Source organism: Rhinolophus ferrumequinum, chromosome 10 (assembly GCF_004115265.2).
Source record: "Rhinolophus ferrumequinum isolate MPI-CBG mRhiFer1 chromosome 10, mRhiFer1_v1.p, whole genome shotgun sequence".
In the NCBI taxonomy this organism is placed as follows: Eukaryota; Metazoa; Chordata; class Mammalia; order Chiroptera; family Rhinolophidae; genus Rhinolophus; species Rhinolophus ferrumequinum.
This window is the reverse complement of record NC_046293.1, coordinates 61444600-61464575: the sequence shown is the minus strand read 5'-3', so window position 1 is coordinate 61464575 and position 19976 is coordinate 61444600. Positions and strand designations below refer to the sequence as shown.

The following is a 19976-nucleotide window of genomic DNA, read 5'->3' as shown; positions in this document are numbered from 1 at the left end:
AAAAACAGCCTCAGGGCCTTCTGTTTAAGGCATCAAGATTGATCCAAGATGTTCCAATATGTCACTGATATATAAACACTTTAGCCAATCCTCTTAAATTTACGATCAACTTACACCAAAGAAGACAGAGGACTTAAGGATTTAGATAGTTGTTAAGGCAGAAATTCAGAATGTTATGCGATCTATTTCCTCCTTCAGCTAAATCTTCTACCATGTTTCCCCCCAAAAATAAGACCTAGCCGGACCATCAGCTCTAATGCGTCTTTTGGAGCAAAAATTAATATAAGACCGGGTATTATATTATATTACATAAGACCCAGTCTTATATTAGAGTAAAATAGGACCGGGTCTTGTATTAATGTTTACTCCAAAAGACGCATTAGAGCTGATGGTCCGGCCAGGTCTTATTTTCGGGGAAACGTGGTAATTCACTAGACTTAGGAAAAAAAAGGTTTAGACAATTCTCTGGACAACACAGTTTTCAAAACAAGGGTATGTCTGCCCAATTCTAAAAGATCCAATCATATAAATGGTTCTGTTTGTATAGAGACACTCTTTGTAATTTTAACTGCAATCACACTCACCTGGCAAATCCAACAGCATGGTTGAGACAGTCTGCTAGAGATGACTGCCTTTCTTCATCTTGTGCCAGCATCAATTTTTCTAACAGAATTTTAAACTTTTCCATTAGGGGAGTCAACAGATTCCTCATTAATGCTTGCTTCCGTTCTGCTGGGTATTCACTATTAACAATCAGCACTCCAGCTGTCTCGTAAATAAATAGTTGATCATCGCTGCTCAACAAAGACTGGTATCCATTCTCCTAAAATGAAATTTAGTCTCACTGAAGTTTTTCTTCATTCAGTTCCTCTCATTTAAGCAGAGTAAGTACAAAAGGGAGCGGAGATATAATCTATCACATCAACTCATTATTAAAAAGTACATTGAGTACTTGTAAAAACAGATTTTCTCCCAGGACCATATAATGGAAAGAAAACTGAATTAGAGATAAAAAGATCATGGATCTAATTCTATCCTGGACAAGACTTTGAAAATGGTCATATAATTATTAGTTAGCCTTCTAACATGTTTTCTTTTGTAAAACTCTTATTTGTAAGATTGTTACGAGACTAAAAATAAGCTGTATAAAGGTGCTTTGAAGGTTAGTACAAAGGTCACACAAGTTAATATTTTAAAGAGTGTTTAAGAGTGAGTAATAAGAACTAAAAGAGTTGAATAACAACAAAAACCATACAATGCACACACACACACATCAGTTGTTACTTTAGAATGTTTGAAAATAACACTGCAAATAAAAAAACATCTCATTCAAACACAAGCAAACATCCCACATATGTGTCAATTTTTATTAATGAGTTTTGTAATTTTTTTACATTTATTCAATCAGGCCAAGAGGGGGGGGGGAAACAGCAGAGGCCCCTCTAGGTCCAACACGAAAGCTCCCTGCTAAGGAATTATATAAAAACCTAGACTTAAAGAACAGTTAAGTTAGTCATGGTTTGATTATAAAAGAATTCCTCATCTCTTAAAGAAATGTCCCGATTTAGAAGTAATTAAAGCACTTATCAAGTACCACTAGGACTAATCACTGCTCTAGGAGTTGAGAACACAAAGATAAAGTAGCTATAGAAGTATAAAGTACTCAAAAAGTAGGTCACTGTAAACAAGAAAAATTGGCATTAACCACGTAAGTACTTTAACATATAGGATTTTATAGTATATAGACAAAGATAATTTAACCATATAATTCACTAGTAACCTTTCATGCAATGTAATTACATAACCTCTGTACCCTAAATACTATTATTTACTTAAAAGAACAAATGTATTCTTTTTTTGTTCAACACTTCTCAAGTGGCAGCTCTAGTAATAACTTTTATCAAAATGATAAAAAAAAAAAGTCAACGTTCACACAAAAACATCTATCAGTCAAAATGTGCTTGCAGAGTGTCTCAAATTAAATCTTTCTAGTGAAATGGACACCAAAATATTCAGATCAACCAGCATTTAAATACTTTTACCCCAGGCCTGAAAAATAAACTACAGAGAAACTTCAGTCTAATAGTAGCAGTCACTGAGAATGGCTAATATGATCGTACTTTTACTAAATAGAGAATACTTTGAAAATTGAAATTTTCCTTCTCCATAAAATACTTCACCAACATTTAACAGTATACAGAGAATAGACTGTATCTCACACTGCCAATTTTATCAGTCAACACTTGATTCCTTATTTCTATTACTATGCTTTGTTTATCTGTGCAGTTGGTAAACAGAACTAACTTGCACACACACCACCCCACATTAAAAACAAAGCCCACATGGGCATTAGCAACAAAGGCTAAAGGTGTTACAAGGTCTCAAAATTTGGAGAAAACTTGTAGCTTGAAAAACAGATACTTACAGGTGGAGAAAGCTCTAATAAATCTTGTATTCTATTCAGAATATCCTCAATGAAAGGATTCATTTGTTTACTGAATAAAGGCAAAAAGAAAAAAATCACAACAAATCACATAAATAACAGTGCTTGAAAAGTTGCTAAAAATACCAAATCCCCCTTTAAGGCAGAACTGGAAAAAAAGTTCAGTTTTAAGCTAGTCACATGGGATTAAGACTAGTGATGATTTTTAAATATTACAACCTTATAAGCCTAAGAAAGAGTTGTTTTCATACCAAAAACTGGTACTAGCAAAGAACAATACAATGCAAAACAGATTAGGCTCAAAGTATTTCTAAGGAATATATTCTTAGAATTTCAAAGAAGCCATGTACTACTGATCCACAACAACAAAACTTTTAAGTAATTATGTAATGTCATTAGTGATTAGTGTTCATATAAAAGTATGCATACAAATCACTTTTTAATGATGAAAAAAGTAAATGGATAATGAGAAGGAAAAGAAGACATTACCATCATGATACAACAAAGAAATACTTGATTTAAAAAATACCTTATAAGCCTTAAAATACCTTAAAAAACAGAAAGAACCAAATCAACCAAAGGCTCTTAGAAAATAATTCATGTCTTATTTAATAATCTTAAAAATAAGAATTAAACATAATAGCTAAAATTTTGTACTTACTTGAGAGATTTGACAAATCTAGAAAACAGGTAAGCAGTTCTGCTCCGCACTTTTGCACTAGAATGCCGCAGACCCCTGTGATCTAAGAAAGCCATCTATAAGAAACAGAGACACTTTTACTATTTCTGCACTTTTAAATAAGACCTTTTTTGCTCTGTCATGATACATTTTTATTCACATCAAATTTTATTTCTTAGCTCCTAGAAGGCAGGAACAAGGTATGTAATAAGTAATCCTACATAACACACAAACAGGTCCTGGCAGATTTGTTTTAGGTGACTGATTAGACAGAAATGGTTCATTTTAACGAAATGGAGGAGGGGTTAGCTTCAGTGTGTTCAAGAGTTTTTGAGAACTTTTGGCTCTGAGAAAAGTTACAAAAGATAGAAAGATAGAATACTATCTGCTCTTTAGCTGAAATACATGGAAAATAAAAATTAAGAGTAAAATATATACTTACTAGTACACATGGAATGTGTTGAGGTTCAACTGTGAAAAACTTTTCATATCTAACAACAGTTTCAAAGAACTCCAATGTCACAGATGTATGCTGATAGGAACTAACTCCTGATGTTACCAACTGGAGCAGGAAAAAGTTAAGAAATCTTTATTAATTTATATCCTTTAAATCTTTATTTATATCCTTATTTATTGCAATATCAAAATGCCCCAGTATTAACAGATACTAAGCTCTAACAAGGTACTCCCCATTAACTTATAGTGAAAACAGAAAATTATGTTCAAAATAAATTATCTTCAGTATACTTACAGTTCGCATCATATCCTGCAAAGCACTAGCTTTTGAAACATCACCTGAGAAGTGAGCACCATGAGATACTGGAAGAGCTTCTGCCAACATATACAGCAATCTTATTGCTACTTCAACTTCCATAAACCGTGTAGTCTGCCAGTTCCTACCAAGGTATAACATATCACTGAGATCTGAATAAACACTTTCTATACAATTAGTGATGCACAGGACAAAAAAACACTAACATAACCCTCTTTAATTATTAAAAAGTCATAGCAATTGTTAATTTTGCCAGGCAACGTAATTTATATCACAGAAGTAGAAATAACTGATGTAATCTATTTTATTGCTTATGTTTCAAAAAGCAGATTCCCAAGGATGGAGATAAAGGGGACAAATGCATGTTTCAGAGATACACATTAAGATATTAATAAGTGACATAGATTATTAAGTCATGTGAATCACTTATTGTAGACCATCATCAGGGAGGAAAAAAATAATGAGGTAACTGTTACAAAAACAGTAACAAACTTACTGTAGTGTAGAACTAAACACTCTGCGAACAGAAGCCAGTAGTAACTCTGGTGAAACTTGAGCAAGCCTGTCCAACAGTAACTTCAGTTGTTTTCTATATTCTACAAACATGGCTTCATCTTCACCCTATGTATTTTAAAATTCTTGTTTTAAAAATTTGAAAGACTTTAAAACTCATGTAAATGGTGAGTTGTCATTAGTTTTCTGCATTTAAAAATTCAATACTTTTATTTTTCATCAATATTTATTTACATAGGAAAACTCACTATGCTTAGCCTTTCCGCCACACTTTCCCCTCCTGCTCACAAATAAGTATTTCTGAACACAGCCCTACACCTTGAAAACCTAGAGCCAGAGTGGGTTCACATTGGGTTTTGTGAGAACTTTAGCACCTTATTTATATTCCTGTATCTCTATGTCCACTGTAAAAACTGTAATAATGTTGTATGATTGAAGCTGTTATATGTAACGAGCCTGGCATTTTGTAAATGCAGTGTGTTGGTAATCATCACCATTACCCTTTTAGAGTCCAAAGTTTTTGAATGCTCAAAGTAAGGACTGAGACAGTTTAGTACACAGCTAAAGAGTATATGCCATGATTGAGTTACTAAAAAGCACCTGATGACCCTTGTATTTGATGGAAAGCTGACTCACTGGCAACCCTGGACAAGACTTTTAACCAGAACAAGTCCAGACAATTATATGCTTCATTCCCACTCTCCCAGACACTAATAAGCTCAAGTCGACTGACCAGGTCTCAACTTGTCACTCGTATTAAATACAAAGTGAGATATAATCATCAATAATATCTGTCAATAGATCTACCAACTAGGCCTCAACTCATCACTCTTATTAAACAGAAAGTGATATGATCACCAATGATATTTTATGAAGTTCGATGCTACAAAGTGTCTTAAAAAGGGACCAAATATGAAAAATTAAGGATTATGAGGGTTCCATTAATTTTACCTAAGGTTGAGGTCAATATATATGACTAAAGTTTTAAATAACAGTTTTAAAGGACTCTAAAATAATCAAAACTTGAAATATTAACCTGATGAAAGTCAACAATAAAAGTAAAGCTGTTTTCTCCTTAATGCAAAATTCATACCTCATTTTCAAAGTTATATTCTTCATCATATGTCAATTTTTTCATCACGGCCAACATGATTGCCTAAAATTAAAAATATCTTTTGTCAATCTCCTTTAATTTCATAAAATTAGAAATTAAGCTATCTTTCAAGGCAGACTGCAGACACAGATACTATTAACGGTTTAAAAGAAGCAAAAAGAAGTCAATTACCTCTACATTAGCTTTTTGCTGATCTGAGAGCACTGCAAGCTGTTAAAAAGTAAGCAATAATTTATTAGGTTTCCTCAAGTTATACTTGCTTAGCAGAACATTTTTTCCAATCAATTAAGATCTTTAAAAACATGAACACAGCTTTTTTGGAGGGCGGTTTGGCAGCCCCTTTCTAGTATGTCTAACATGTACCTAACATCTAGCAATTCCACTTCTAGATAATAACTTGACATGTACACAGACATGTAGATGAATTCGATTTTTAAAGATACTTACAATGTATTCAGCCAAGAAGCAGGTTATAGACAGAGTAAAGTATGATATCACCTTGTTTTTAAACAAGGTAAAAAAAGCCTACGAATCTATTACGATATAGATACACAATGGGATTACCAATAGTGATTTTAACGATCTTCATACCTTTCCACATTGCCTAAAACTTTACTTAATTTTATTTTAATTATGTGTTGTGTTTATAACAAACAGAAGCTAAACTCAGTTTGGAAAAAAGTTATTTTAAGTTTGAGTTGATTGACTTGATTCAACAAGTCGAATATAAATAAAATAGGAATGGTTCTCTCACTTAATGTTATAATGAGAAGTTACTAATTCTTTAAAATGATCCTTTACATAATATGGAGACTAATACCTTCTACATTTTAAGTTCTTATTGGAAACAAGTCTCGGGGGGAAAATTTTTAATTGTAAAAAATTGTTTACAAGAAATGTTTATAAGTACATGTACTTAAAATAATGCCATGCTTCACAAAATTTCTACTGTGTTTAGAAATAAACACAGATTCAAAAATTGAAAAAAAACTCTAAACCTGTAGCTAATTCTGAAGCTTGTTAGAACCTGGTCACTTCTGTTTTCTGGCTAAAAAGTTTAAAGAAGAAAAAAAAAGGAAATACTTGAATATTTAACAGTAAATATTGTTAGGTAGTAGAATTGTGACTATTTTCTCATTTTCATTTTTCCTGTTATTTTCCAATTCACTATGGCTCTTCTATATTATCTACTGGACAAAAAGATTAAAACAGGGGCTCACCTGTTTCAAAATATGAAGATAATCATAACAAAATCCAATAATGTTAGAAGAGATGTCATCATCCTCATGAATCAGCAGCTGCAACATCAGCGCCACTTTTGTTTCAATGGCTTGTAGTGCCTCTTGAGCATTCTTGATATCCCCATTCTTAATTAATTTAGTCCAGCTAACTATCAATGACTGTCCCATTCCATTTACCAGTTTAGAAAATCTAGCCAGGAAGTCAACATCTTCTTCCTAAAAGCAATCGAAACAGGCCTCAATTTAAAACCACCCACCTAAGAGTAAGAGGGAAACTCTAAACTTTAGTATGAATCAAGTGCCAATTATTGGATTCAATTTTAAATTAACGTTATTTAACAATTCTACCATTTTGACTGGGATATTTTTAGAGTTTGAATTTTTCAACTATTATCCACTAGTACTCTAGTTTTTTTTTTAACTTTTTAAAAATTTATCTTAAGTGTGTTTTTCCAGGACCCATCAGCTCCAAGTCAAGTAGTTGTTTCAATCTAGTTGTGGAGGGCGCAGCTCACAGTGGCTCATGTGGCAATTGAACCGGCAACCCTGGTATAATGAGCAACGTGCTCTAACCAACTGCGCTAACCGGCTGCCCACCACTAGTACTCTTTAAAGCAACTATTTTTAATGATTATAGTCCTGTAGATACTGCCGACTTTATAAAAAACAGAAATGTGTGGTTTGAGAACCTTCTCTCTAAACTGTTGAATTTAGTAAATATGCTATAATAAAGTTAACGCTGTCATATTACAATACTGTATGTGCAACTATTTACAACAGTCTTTTCTGATACTGTTTAATTTGAGCTTCAATGATGCTATGAAGAGATAGATACTGCTATTACAATTACCTGCCTAAGATCATGTCAGTGTTAGAGCCAGAACCGAAACTTACATTTTTTTCATTCATTATCCTTATGATGTTCTTCTATAGAAAGAGATTTTGCCTTCACCATTTTAGGTTTTTCACCAGGGACTAAAAAACACTACTATTCATCTGTCAGCAAGGAAAACACTAAAGCAGTATTACTGACATGTCAGCAATACAAAGACTTCTTAGTAATTCTTTATCTCTGTCACAGGTAAAATCAAAATGAAAACCTTCAAATTCTGTTTCTCAATTACTAATTTACCACACCCAGAGCCCTTCTCTGTTGGGGTTAATTCTAACAGCTCAAATGAGTAACGATTCAAAAGTATGATGAAAATATAACTTTATAATTGAGTCTAACTTTGGTCAAAACGCACTGTCAGTAAACAGTACCATCCCTTGCTACTGAAGGGATGCTCCATGGTCCAGTAGTGTCAGCGTCACCCGGAGGTTTGTTAAAAATGCACAACTGCAGGAACCATCCCACATCTTCAGGTTTAAGAACCGGTATAATCTATTGTCTAAGGCAAATGCTACAGATAACACTATGATTTTCTGGATAGTGTTTCATTATTATAATCTCAAGGAGAGTTTCCAACATTAAAAAAAAAAAGAAAAAAAATGAAAGAAAAAGAAAGCATATTTAAATTACTACCTCTGCTAGTTTGTTCTAACAATTTTCAAACCTTTATATATAAATCTACTGACCTGGTCAATGCTGAAAAACCCAGCAGACTGTAATACTTGACACAAAGATTCTACCAGTTTCATTTTATCAACAGGATCCATTCCTTTATTTACAATTTCAAATAAACAGTCACATGCTTCTTCCCGTAGAACTTCTATTGACATATGACCTAGCAGCATATTTATAAACCTGGCAATGGGGGAATATAATTGTTATAACATTTTAAAATTCATGAGTTTTACATATTGTATTTTGCAGGTTTACGTTTTAAAAGTATACTCACCTATCATTGGCTATAAGGGATAAGTCTATCCAAGAGACATAAGCCCCAACTACTTCAAGGCACTGACATGTCACTTCTGAATTAGTATACTGATAAGTTTGTAGGATTTGGTACCATGATTCCACCAAGTTTGGAATGCACTGTTCCCTCATAGTATCTTTTATTAGGGTATTTCTACGAGCCTCCTACAAAACAAAACAAAACACGTCATACACAATCAAAGATTACCTCACAAGATAATGTTTGACATCTGAATAGTTGTAATTACCTTACCACTAAACTTCCAGACTTAACACATTCCTGGCTACTGTTTTCCTATTTATCTGCTCTAAAACCATATCCCGTGATTCTATTTCCTCTTTCCATTCTATCCCTCAGTGCCAGACTTAATTTCTTGTTAAACACAAACTAAAAATAAGCATTACTTAGAAACCTTAAGCATGTGATAAATATTATTTCTCATTAGGGAAACATAATACTTACTTTCACTAGAGAATGGCAATAACTTAAAAGCATAATAACTTTTATAAGTATGTTTGCTATATAATGACCTTAAAATTACTACACGCATTGTAATTAAGCTATTTCTATTGTGTTCTTTAGGAACAAGGAGAAGGTTTTATCGGGCAATTAAGAAATATAAGGGGCTGGGCTATGCGACTGAGAACACAGAAGAACCCAGCACTGACTCCTTACTCTATAATACAGCAGTAGTAAAGACAGACCAATTTTCCTACAAATTGATAGGAGAAAATCAATTTGTGTATTTCACTGGAGAAAGTGCTCACCTAGTTAAAAAAAAAATCTAAAGTAATACTCTAATTTCAGCCTATACCTAAGGGGAAAAAAAACCCAAGTTTAAGTTCCTTCGTAAAACAAAATTAAAAATGTTGTGTAAATCTATAATTCTTAGAAAGTTCGTATCCAAAATAAAATAAGCCTTATGCTGTTTATTTTGTGCCCATTGTCCCCTACACAATCTACATTGAAACCTGAAAACGGGCAGTGACTTGCCTCTGATGTATGAACCACGTCCCGATCCACCAACTCTGAATCGACAGCCATGAGGATTCGGAGGTACAGGTCCACTCCCCGTGGATTGAGGTTCACTACTGAGAGAATGTCAAAAAAAAACTTGGGCCATTTAGTCAGATACTCTGTAACAAAAAGTAAAGCGAAGACTTGGGCTGCTTTATTTCGTATAAAAGTCTTCTCTGGTTGGGGATTCAGCATCTGACAAACAGAGAAACAGTCCATGAAATTAAATGTAAATTGAAAAGATTCAAACACATTGTTTTCCTACTTATCATTAATAGGCAAAGACACACCAAACTTCAACATGGTCTAGATTAGCTGTGCAACAAATATGCTGTGCAACAAATTAGCAAAGAATTTAAGGGACTGAGCAGACAGGGGACAATCAAACGATCAAAGACAATAACTGTTACTGCTCATTCTCACACTTTTATTAGAGAAAAATTTCATGTGCAGAGGTTTTCCTGTTCCTATAATTTTTCTAAGAAAAAAAATTCAACTGTTTTTCTGTTACCTGCTTCCTCTTTGTAGGAAAATAAAAATTCTAGCTCCACAACTGCTTTATATGTCTGTTAAGATCAGAAAAATTAACAAAAAAGAACATACTGCGAATAAAGAACCCTACTGGCTCCTTTAAAAAGGGCTCTTTGTTGAAGCGACTGTCCAGGAGGAATCACTTTTTCTTTCTATTTTTTTTTTTTTTTTATAGGGGAATGTTAGGGAACAGTTTATATTGGCCCATCAGCTCGTCCTTCAATCTAGTTGTGGCGGGCACAGCTCACTGGCCTGTATGGGAATTGAACTGGCAACCTTGTTGTTCAGAGCTCGCACTCTAACCAACTGAGCCATCCAGTTTTCCCAAGGAGGAATCACTTTTAAGAATGAACAGAAAAGCTGCTTTTCTCAAGTAGTAAAAAACAAATAAAACCAAAGTTTCCATAAGGTGTCATGGAAAGCATGATAATTTGTTACTGATATAATTTAAAATTATTGCTAAATTTTCATCTATCCATTATCTTCAAAACCAGCACTTTCTAAAAAAGCTACAGGATCTAATGGAGGATAAGTTATCAACATTTTTGAGGTAAAGTTGCAAACTCTTGCACAAAAATAAAAATTTAAATATCTGTTAATTTGAGATACTGAATGAAGAAATCACTATTTTACCTGCGCTTGAAGCCAAGATACGAGCGTCTCCCTTATTAGTTGTTGTTGAACAGTAGTTAGTTCTGAGTATCTGTTCAAAACAGAAAATAAAATGTCTATATTTGGTGTCTGCAGTTTCAAAAAGAGCCTCTCACATATTTGAAAAGGAAAAATTGTACAGCGCTCAATTATCCAAAACGCCCTAAAATAGACAATGCCTCTCATCGCTACTTTAAGAAACAGACAGGGGTGGGAGTGGCAGGTAGGGTATCAATATTGGTATTAGTTTAATTTGTAGTTCAGTTGATGTTAAAAAAAATGGCAGCTACACAATTTTTCAAATGGAAATATGTCCATGTTCTGAGGTCTATAGTTTACAGAATAAATCAGTAGGCAAACTAAGGGTTCTCTGAGTAGTGATCCACTGTTTTCGCTTACTTAAGGCAGGGGTTCTGAATACAAGTGCCTAAGCTGCCACTCAAGTCTAAGAGTTGTTATGTAGAAAAATAGGCTTGGTGTTGCCAGATCTGATTTTCCCAGAGAAGCTGGAAATCTATTTTTTCCTGTGAAATGGTTGGATTTTTATTTGCAACCAACAAACTCAGTACTTTTAAAACCCTTCGGGATAAATCAAAACACATCTATAAACTGGATATGACATATACTGCTAATTTACAATCTGTATTATGGTTTCCCCAAAGAGGGGAAAACTAATTTAAAAACATGGCCTCTTCCCACAAATCTAAGAGTCAAACAGTGAGAAAAGACTTACTTGTATTTAACTTGATGTTCTAATACTTGAAAACAGAAAAACTTTATGTGATCATCACTGAAAAAAGAAAAAAAGGAAAATTAGATAAGCAGAATATGAATTAGGGAAAAGAAATCAAAGGTAAAGTATTAATGAATAAACACAGGTGAAAATATTCTCAAATCAGACCTTGGCTTGCTTTCTACTTATTGATCTCATTTATCATATTCATATCAATTTGTTTAAGAAGTGAAGAGAACTTTAAATGTTATACAACATTCAATATTTCCACTAAATCTGGCAAGCAGAACAAACAAAAAATTTAAGAGGCACCTTAAATATAGTGCTTTGTAAACAGAAGACAATCCCCCTAAATTCTAGATGTGAGGACCCCTGGAACAACTCCTACATTTTACAACAGAAAGGTTAGATGTTAAAAATGACAATTGGTAGAACAGCCAGAGACTGAGTTAAATCAGAGATGGTCATGAAAGTAATACTTAAAATTCAACCCTAGACAGTTCTATTACAGCCAAATCCAAAATAAGTACAGTCACCAGAATTGGCAATCAAGCCTCAGAATTCATACAGAAAACAAAGTTACAGATATATTACCCTTATAAAACGGGAGTGAAAGTCAGTATCCACCCATTGTCCACTTTCAACTGTCTCAGGGTGATACAGAGTTGCAGTGAGTCAGCTACAAACTCTGACAAAGTCCCTTTAGTGAAGCACAATCTATTCATCCAAGATAGTTGATTAGAGCAAGGCGTAATCATGGAACTAATTGTTCATGTATAAAGCTAACTGGTCAATAAAGACTAGAGATGTTATCTTCATTTAGAAACATGAATTAACCAAACGAAAATTATTTTCACATAAGATGAAACTTAATCTTTTGAAAGTTTTTTAAAGTTAGGTTTAATTAACATCTCTTCTAAGACCGTAGGGGTTCTACCCTTATGGATGACATTGAAGCCTTAACTAATTATATAAGACTTGGATTTTCCACTCAAACTGGAACACTTGGCTTTGGCTGTACATATGTGACTGATACCCACAGCATGCCAAGAACGCTACTAGGAGCCATCACTAACCCCCAGGAACTTGTACTTCCACCAGCAAGCTGTTTGCTTACAGCTCATCAGTTGTGTTTCCCCAAGCCTCACTATGCCAGTTGTACCTCTTTTGTAATTAAGTAACTTGATTAACTATTATATAAACTAATGAAATGAGTATGATGAGAGTTCTTATTTTTGTACAAATTAAGTTGAATGCTTTAGAAAGACTTCACAGAAAGTCACACTACGAGAGGAAAACCGTGTACACAGTGAGTGATGTGGGTAGAACCAGAAGACTTGCAGAGGTCAGGGTAAATAACTAAAGGGTTCAGGAACCTGTGCTCATTGTTCCTCAATCCACTACAGACCCAAAGCAGAAATTATAGACAATGGATTATAGGTCTGATCAACAAAAGAATGATGAAGTGAATGTTAGCAACATGTACACAAAGAAAAAAAGACCTTGCTCCAATATCAAGATTGGTAACTGAATGTGTATATACTTTAAATTAAAATTAAAAATTAAGATATATGTAATTTATGATTACCTCCTTCATCAACTTTTTAAAAACCCAACTTATCACTCACATCGTAAGAAGATAAGGAAGTTTTTACAGTACTATATTCCAGCTGGGATCTGATGTCAGGTACACAGCATAAGGTAAAGGATAGTTTTACTGAAAAGTCAATCCTAGTATGGCCAAATTATTAGTTTACAATTTTTCTCATTTCTACACTGGATGGTTTTACAAAACACAAGTTATAAAATGTTTTTATAAAAATATTCTCTAAATACAGATAAATATAACAGTCCTGTGAAGTTCACAGAAATTTAAATTCTTCTAAGAGTCATGCACATTTTGTTTTAATTACCTGTATGTCCTCTGGGCCAGAGCTTCTGCACACACCTGCCAGGCATCTGGGGAGATCTTTAACTGCTCAAAATAGGCCAGGGCCTGTAAGATTGCAAAGCAGAAAATGCATTTGGAATGGTCAATCACAATGCTCTGCCCATACTAAACGAATATTCTGGGAGTTGCAAACCAGTAACAAATCAGTGAATCTAAAGAAAAATAGCTAAAACACTGAATTCAGACTTCTGAACTTTTGCAACTTAGTGGTCATCCCTAGAAAAGAGGGTAAGTAAAAAACAAATTCCATCAGTTAGATACTGAAACCTGTTTCCTTACAGCAAAAGAGACAACGCAATAAGGCCCTTCAGACCTCACTGGATTATGAGGATGGAAAGAGAAAACATACAAAGGCTTGTCAAATGCAATTATAAAATGGTATGTAAATGGTATTTTTCCTATTTAATAGCAAATGTGCTATTAAAGAGGTGATTATAAAAGACAAAACATACTCTGTATGTCATTTGGTCTACTATAAAACAGAAAAGGAGAGTATTTCAATTCAATGGTATCATGTAAGTTCCTTAAAACACAAGATTAAAATCAGAGGACAACTGCATGACATGAATTTTGAGAAAAATATCAAATAATTAAAAAGGTCAAAGTTTTAGGAAACGTGTTTCTCCACTCATGAATTCAGGGCCTTGTTATAAGAACAAGTGTACTCTAGAATGAATGCAGCACCAAATCTATATGCTCTTTACCAGACTGTTGGGAAAATGGGAAGCTACTTCTGCCAGTTTTTTCAATTTCCATGTTGCAACTGGCATCAAAGACAGATAGGTTTCACATATGACAACGGACAAATAGTAATCTCAACAACTTGTGAAAAGTATCTCAAATAACCAATAAAATTAGACATAAACTAGAAACACTGTTACATGATTTAAAGCAATTACATACTGATACAAACCTTGAAATAGAGATGGTAATATTACAATTGAGTAACCTAATTTCAATTAGTCAGTATTTTTTTTAAAATGTGATTTGTGCTCCATTAGTGATGAAATCAATTTTATCCGTCTTCAGTAGCAATTTAAAAAATGAAACAGAATACAAATTAACAGAGTACACTGCGTGTAGCAGTAATAACTATTATTCTGTGTAACTCGTTTTAGTTATAAATGTATGTATACATTTATATGTATTTATCTATGTACTTACGTATATACATATATACTGGGTCAAGATGTAAAATTATTTTTTTCCTTTGGGTTAGAGGTTTAAAAAAAAACGAGCAAAAAGCCCCCATATTTCAGGTGATAGTTTTCTGTGTTATATAATTGTATGAATGAGGGAATGGTATCCATTCATGGTCTCAATGGCTGTTCCCACTGACAGAGAACAAGACAAATGAAGGTGAGTGATAGAAATCATCAAATACTATCTACAGTGTAAATAATAACGATGTTTAGAAAATAATACAGGAATCCAGGCAACTGCAAAAGAATCTAGTTCAGTTGTTTTAACAATACTCCATGAAGCTTGGGGTTTCCTTTAGCAGTATCTCAGGGCCAGGGCAGATGGTAAGGTGGAAGTCAATCATGTATGTTGTATTACTACCCTAATGTTTCAACTCATCTAAAAAAGGAGGATGGAGAAATCAGCTGTTAGAAGTGTCACTGACATACCCTTTTCTTCAAATAATATCAAGTTTTAAGCCAATTATTTTCCCCAGCAATGACGAACAAGTCAAAACTTTTATCATTTTGATCTTCTCTCTCATACTTTCTTTCTAATGGTCTACTGTTCTAAGTGGCAGAAGAGTCAGTTCAGCCCATGTAGAAACAGAGACAACTGAGAATTAGGGTGGCAGTCATTTATCTTACCACCAAGCTCAATTTAAGTTCCCACTCCTGAACTCCAACATCAGAGGACTATCAGAAACTCACTTTTCCTTAAGATCCCTTCTTTTTCATCCTAATTGTTACTCAGGTTGGTGTAATACGATATCAAAGCAAGCCTGGACCAGGATGTTTCACATATACCTGTGACTAACAGAACCCATTTTTATTGATGGAATGCATAGCTTCTGTATTAAAAACACTAAAAATGTATTGGTTTTACTTTTCTGAAAAAGAAAATCATGGCACATTAGAAAAATTTGTCAGACGGTAAAATTTAATAAACAAAAGATTTCCAAAAAGGAATATAAAAAAATAACAGAGAAGGCTATCTAATAACTAAACAAATAGTCGAAAGCTTTTAGTTATAATAACCAAGCACTACCAAGCCAGACGAAAGCTAAAGATCTAGGATGCTTCAACTACACGACTAAGGGTTTGAAGGTAGGTAGCTTAAACTCCTATGAAAAGAAATATCTGTCTACACATAGAAGACATGGACTTTTATTTGAATGTCTTTTGATGTCTAATGATTCTGTTGGTTATCTTGTAATTAGCTAGATATTTAATTCTCAATTCCTGTTATTTCCCTCTGTCCGGGGCTGGTTACTTATTTAACAGCAGAGGCAGGCACATGGTACTATGTTACGAAGTATTTGAGATTTTTTTTACTGTTTAAAAACAATCCTGCTTAAAAGCGCAACAAAAAATGCTGTATTTAATGAGTCTGTTAACTCACTTCATTTAGTTCATTTATAAAAAATATCCTTTGCAATGCGAAGTATAAAGAGAAAATGCCTCTCCTTCCACTTCAAACAGCCCACATCTTTAAAAAATTTAATTATAGGCTTGTTCTTTAGATCTTCTTTTATCATCCAACTACAGTCATGATTACAGGTGTAGGCTACATTATGTTTAATTGTTTATATTTACCCTAATATCCAGCACCTCATATTGCATTCCTTAATCATGTGATCATTTTAAGTAACCTAAGACGTGGCATATCATAACTGCCTATTTACATGTCTGGTTGGACTAATTAATAAGGATGCTAAATAGCACTAATGCGAGGGTTAACAACTGGTGTAGACCAACTCATGTGATGGGAAAATAAAATATGCATGTCTGCGATTATGGAAAGTCCCCTGAACAGTCCCTTGTGTTACAACTTTAAAAATAGTTGATTGATGTGACATAAAGACCTACCTTGAATCACATGAGATTTTAACTTTTGTTGAGACCACTAAACAGAAAGTAAATCACAACCCTCACTGTCTTCTGTATTCAGAATATATCCAAAGAGCTCAATTGGGTTACCTCTGTTCATTGTACCCAAATTAAATCTTTGTTATCAGAATGTGTTTTTACTCAAGTCTTCTAATGCAAATCTATGGTAACATGCTTTGAAAAAATCACTAAGGCAGCTTAACTTACCCCTTTGTCTGAAGTCTGAATCGGCATTTGGACTGAGCCCTAACAGAGCCTGCTCATCCATCCCAGCAGCTATGCGGCTATGTGGCTATGCGAGCAGCTTTCCGATGGCAACAGACGTGCCCACTGACCCCACAGAAGGATCTGCAAACATCTGCACGTGCACACAATGGAAAGAAACACAACGCTTGATAAACAAAATAGATGCTTAGCCAGAATACCCTAACAAGTGGAAAATATTATGCAAAGAAGTTTAAGTGTTCAAAGAACTTCTTTTGAAAACAATTCAAATTACAACTAAAGGAATCTAAGACTCAGAAAAATGGGCCTGCTAAGTACTCCATGAATGTGTAATTTCTAAAGACGTAAAGTAATGTCATTAAGGTTCTCAAATTTTCTTATTCAAGACCATCAATAAAGCACAGAAAATAATTATTTCCTACTTCAAACAGTGGAGCATCTACTTTATGCAAGTTTTTAATATATATCTCCAGTGAGTATTTAAAAAGTGCAATTGTCCAACTACATGAAAAAAATGACAAATCCAGATTAAGATAATTATAAACATTTGCCTACTTCCATTTATCAATATCACAAACTTTAAGGGGAAAAAATGGAATAGCTGACTAAACAGCGACCTCAGAGTTCAATATTCTTATTGGAGTGCCTACAAGTACTTCAAGAGGTCAAATGAAAAAGAGTATGAGTCAAAACCCAGTCCATTTAGCTTTTGAACAATGGGCTAGCTCTATCTTTTACAGGTTGCTGCTCTTGCCAGCCAATTCTAGAAATTCATTTCAGTGTTTTTTTTAGTCGTTATAAAATTTTATAAATACCTAACACTATTCTTAAGAACATTTTTTTTTTCAGTCTCTGGAAAGTAATGCATTTTTTTCACAATCCAGTGTCAAATAAGAACACGGTACGGAGGTCCCAAGAGAACAACATGGTTTTTGAGAGAATGTGTATTTACTGGAAGAAACAAGGAACAAACTCAAATAAATGCAAAAATTACATTTATTCTCTCAAGACCTGTGAGGTAGGGAGAACAGGCCTTACTAGTCCCATTAAAAGGCTGTGTGGCGTTGTTTTGAATTATAACACAGAGAACACAAACGCCTAAACAGGCCAATGGGCAAGGGGTTGGGAGGTAGGGGTAACAGCCTTTTTGGAACTGTGCGGCCAGGATCAGGATGCAGGTTAAGGAACCCCACTACAGTGTGCTTTAGTCCTCCCCTGGGCCTGCCTGATGGAACAGCAACTCAGGGTATGTGCTGAGGCTGGGGAGAAGCCGGCTCGGCCCTTTTCATGGGTACTATTGCACTTGCAGGACTCCAGCAAGGTAGTGTAGTTCCCCACTGGCCTGAAGATTAAGATCCAAGCAGTGGTATTCTGCCTTTCATCTGCCCCCATACTGCTTCTTTCTTGTTCTTGGTTAACCCCTGCCAGTCCTTCAGAATTCAGCTGAGAGGTCACCTCTCCCAGGCTTCTTTGACCCCTATCATCCAACTCTCTCAAATTGGATTAGATGTCCCTCCTAAGAGCTGATAGTCACCACCTGCTTACCAAGTTTTCTCTGGCTAACCTTAAAGGGCAACGACTGATTGTCTTGAATACTCATAACTATGCATCTAGGATACAACGGAACAGAGGTTTGGATTTAGGAAGACATGGATTTGTACTCCAATCCCGTCATTTTCAAAGTGGGGCCCACGTGAACGAACAACTATGAAATCCGAGAGCCCTTTCCATAAAATGGGAAAAAGAGCTTCTGCCTTATAAAGTTGTAAAGACTTCAATGACATGAAGGTATGCCTGGCACAGTGGGTCCTTAATACGTTATTTACAATTCAGAACTAGACACAGTAGATGGGAACTACAAGTATTCTAGATTAAATGTCATATTAGTAAATTGGCATTTTAAAACAGATGTGAAAACTCAAAGGCAGTGGTTCCTCTCCACCTCTATCCGCCCCCTCAGCCAAAAATTACAAGAAAATGTGATGATGAGTCTCCTGAAAAATGCACACACAGAAAGAAAAGACAAATTCAGTTTCTAGAAAGTCCAAGCTTGAGAAGTCCGATAAAAGATTCCTTGAATTTGGCATGGCTTTAGGGAAAACTGTTTAAGCTGGTCAAGTCACTTTGATTCTATCAAGGGAACACAGGGTGGTCCTAAGATAAAACGTGGCAAATAAAAACTACCTGAGGCAAACAAACTTGTTACAGTTGTCAGTACAAGAAAGAATCCTTCAAAGAGGAAGCACTTGGATAATAATCACTATGCAATGGAACAGATAATTACCCACGTGTGTGCAAACACCTGAGAAGTTACAACTTCTGCGAAAAGGTGACAGTTTTCCCCTTGTAAAAGGCTGTGCTGTTGTAAACACATAATGTTCTAACACGGCACAGTCCTGCAGGTTTAAATATTTGTTACAATGCGATAAACACTTCAATTACGCATTTAGCAAATGTTCTGGGAGGAAGGCGAGCAACATACTTAAAATTCTAACCCCTAACTTTTCCTAGCTAGCCATTAAATCAAGAATTAAACAATTTGGAAAAATTCTTCCACGCTCACAAGACTGTTCAAAGATCAGGACTGAATCTTTCCAGCCTTTTTAACACCACGCTGACAAGTCGCTTTAATAAAACGTAACTTCCCCCAATAAAAACTAATTAGTACTTTCAAAAAGTATTTCTTTTCTCGTTACAGGAAATACCACTCCTGCAGAATTGTGAGGAAGGGACGAGAAGAAATGGCGTGTCTCTGCTGGCAAATTACTACACACACACACTTTTCTCTTTTTTGTCCTGGGGCGGGGGGCGAATCAAGTTAAAGCCCTCTGCAGTTGCAACTGCTGAAACACGCAGCTACTACAAATGGGCTTGGCCACTTTTACTAAATAGGGGGCCACAAGCGATGCCGACCCTCCTCCGCTGGCCTCGTCGCCTTGCTCCCTCCGGATCCCTCCCCTAAAGGAAGCCTCGTGGCAATTTGGGTGATGAAACACCCGGCAACCGGCGGCCACGCACTCGGGACGCGCTCCGCGGCGGCCACGGCTAGTACCCACCCCCACCCAGTCCGCCCAACCTCCCGGCACACCGCCATGGAGGGCCCCCGGCCCGCACCCCTCCCCAGCGTGGGGGCTCCCGCGGCCAGTCCTCCCAGCCAACTTCCACGCAGCCTC

At 35.2% G+C, this 19976-nt stretch overlaps 1 protein-coding gene across 1 annotated transcript in view; it reads right to left on the bottom strand.

Annotated features, from left to right (window-relative positions):
* The window catches only part of XPOT (exportin for tRNA), a 33127-nt gene that overhangs the window by 12693 nt on the left and 458 nt on the right, over positions 1-19976 (bottom strand). Inside the window, exons 2-17 of the mRNA XM_033116358.1 lie at positions 16786-16936; positions 13470-13551; positions 11557-11613; positions 10806-10875; positions 9618-9836; positions 8604-8788; positions 8341-8509; positions 6742-6978; positions 5693-5731; positions 5501-5563; positions 4391-4515; positions 3874-4018; positions 3565-3684; positions 3105-3199; positions 2426-2495; positions 585-823 (exon numbers count right to left, since the gene is read on the bottom strand). Of these exons, the coding sequence (XP_032972249.1) occupies positions 585-823; positions 2426-2495; positions 3105-3199; positions 3565-3684; positions 3874-4018; positions 4391-4515; positions 5501-5563; positions 5693-5731; positions 6742-6978; positions 8341-8509; positions 8604-8788; positions 9618-9836; positions 10806-10875; positions 11557-11613; positions 13470-13551; positions 16786-16846 (1976 nt within the window). The 5' untranslated portion in view covers positions 16847-16936. The remainder of the gene's footprint in view (positions 1-584; positions 824-2425; positions 2496-3104; positions 3200-3564; positions 3685-3873; positions 4019-4390; positions 4516-5500; positions 5564-5692; positions 5732-6741; positions 6979-8340; positions 8510-8603; positions 8789-9617; positions 9837-10805; positions 10876-11556; positions 11614-13469; positions 13552-16785; positions 16937-19976) is intronic.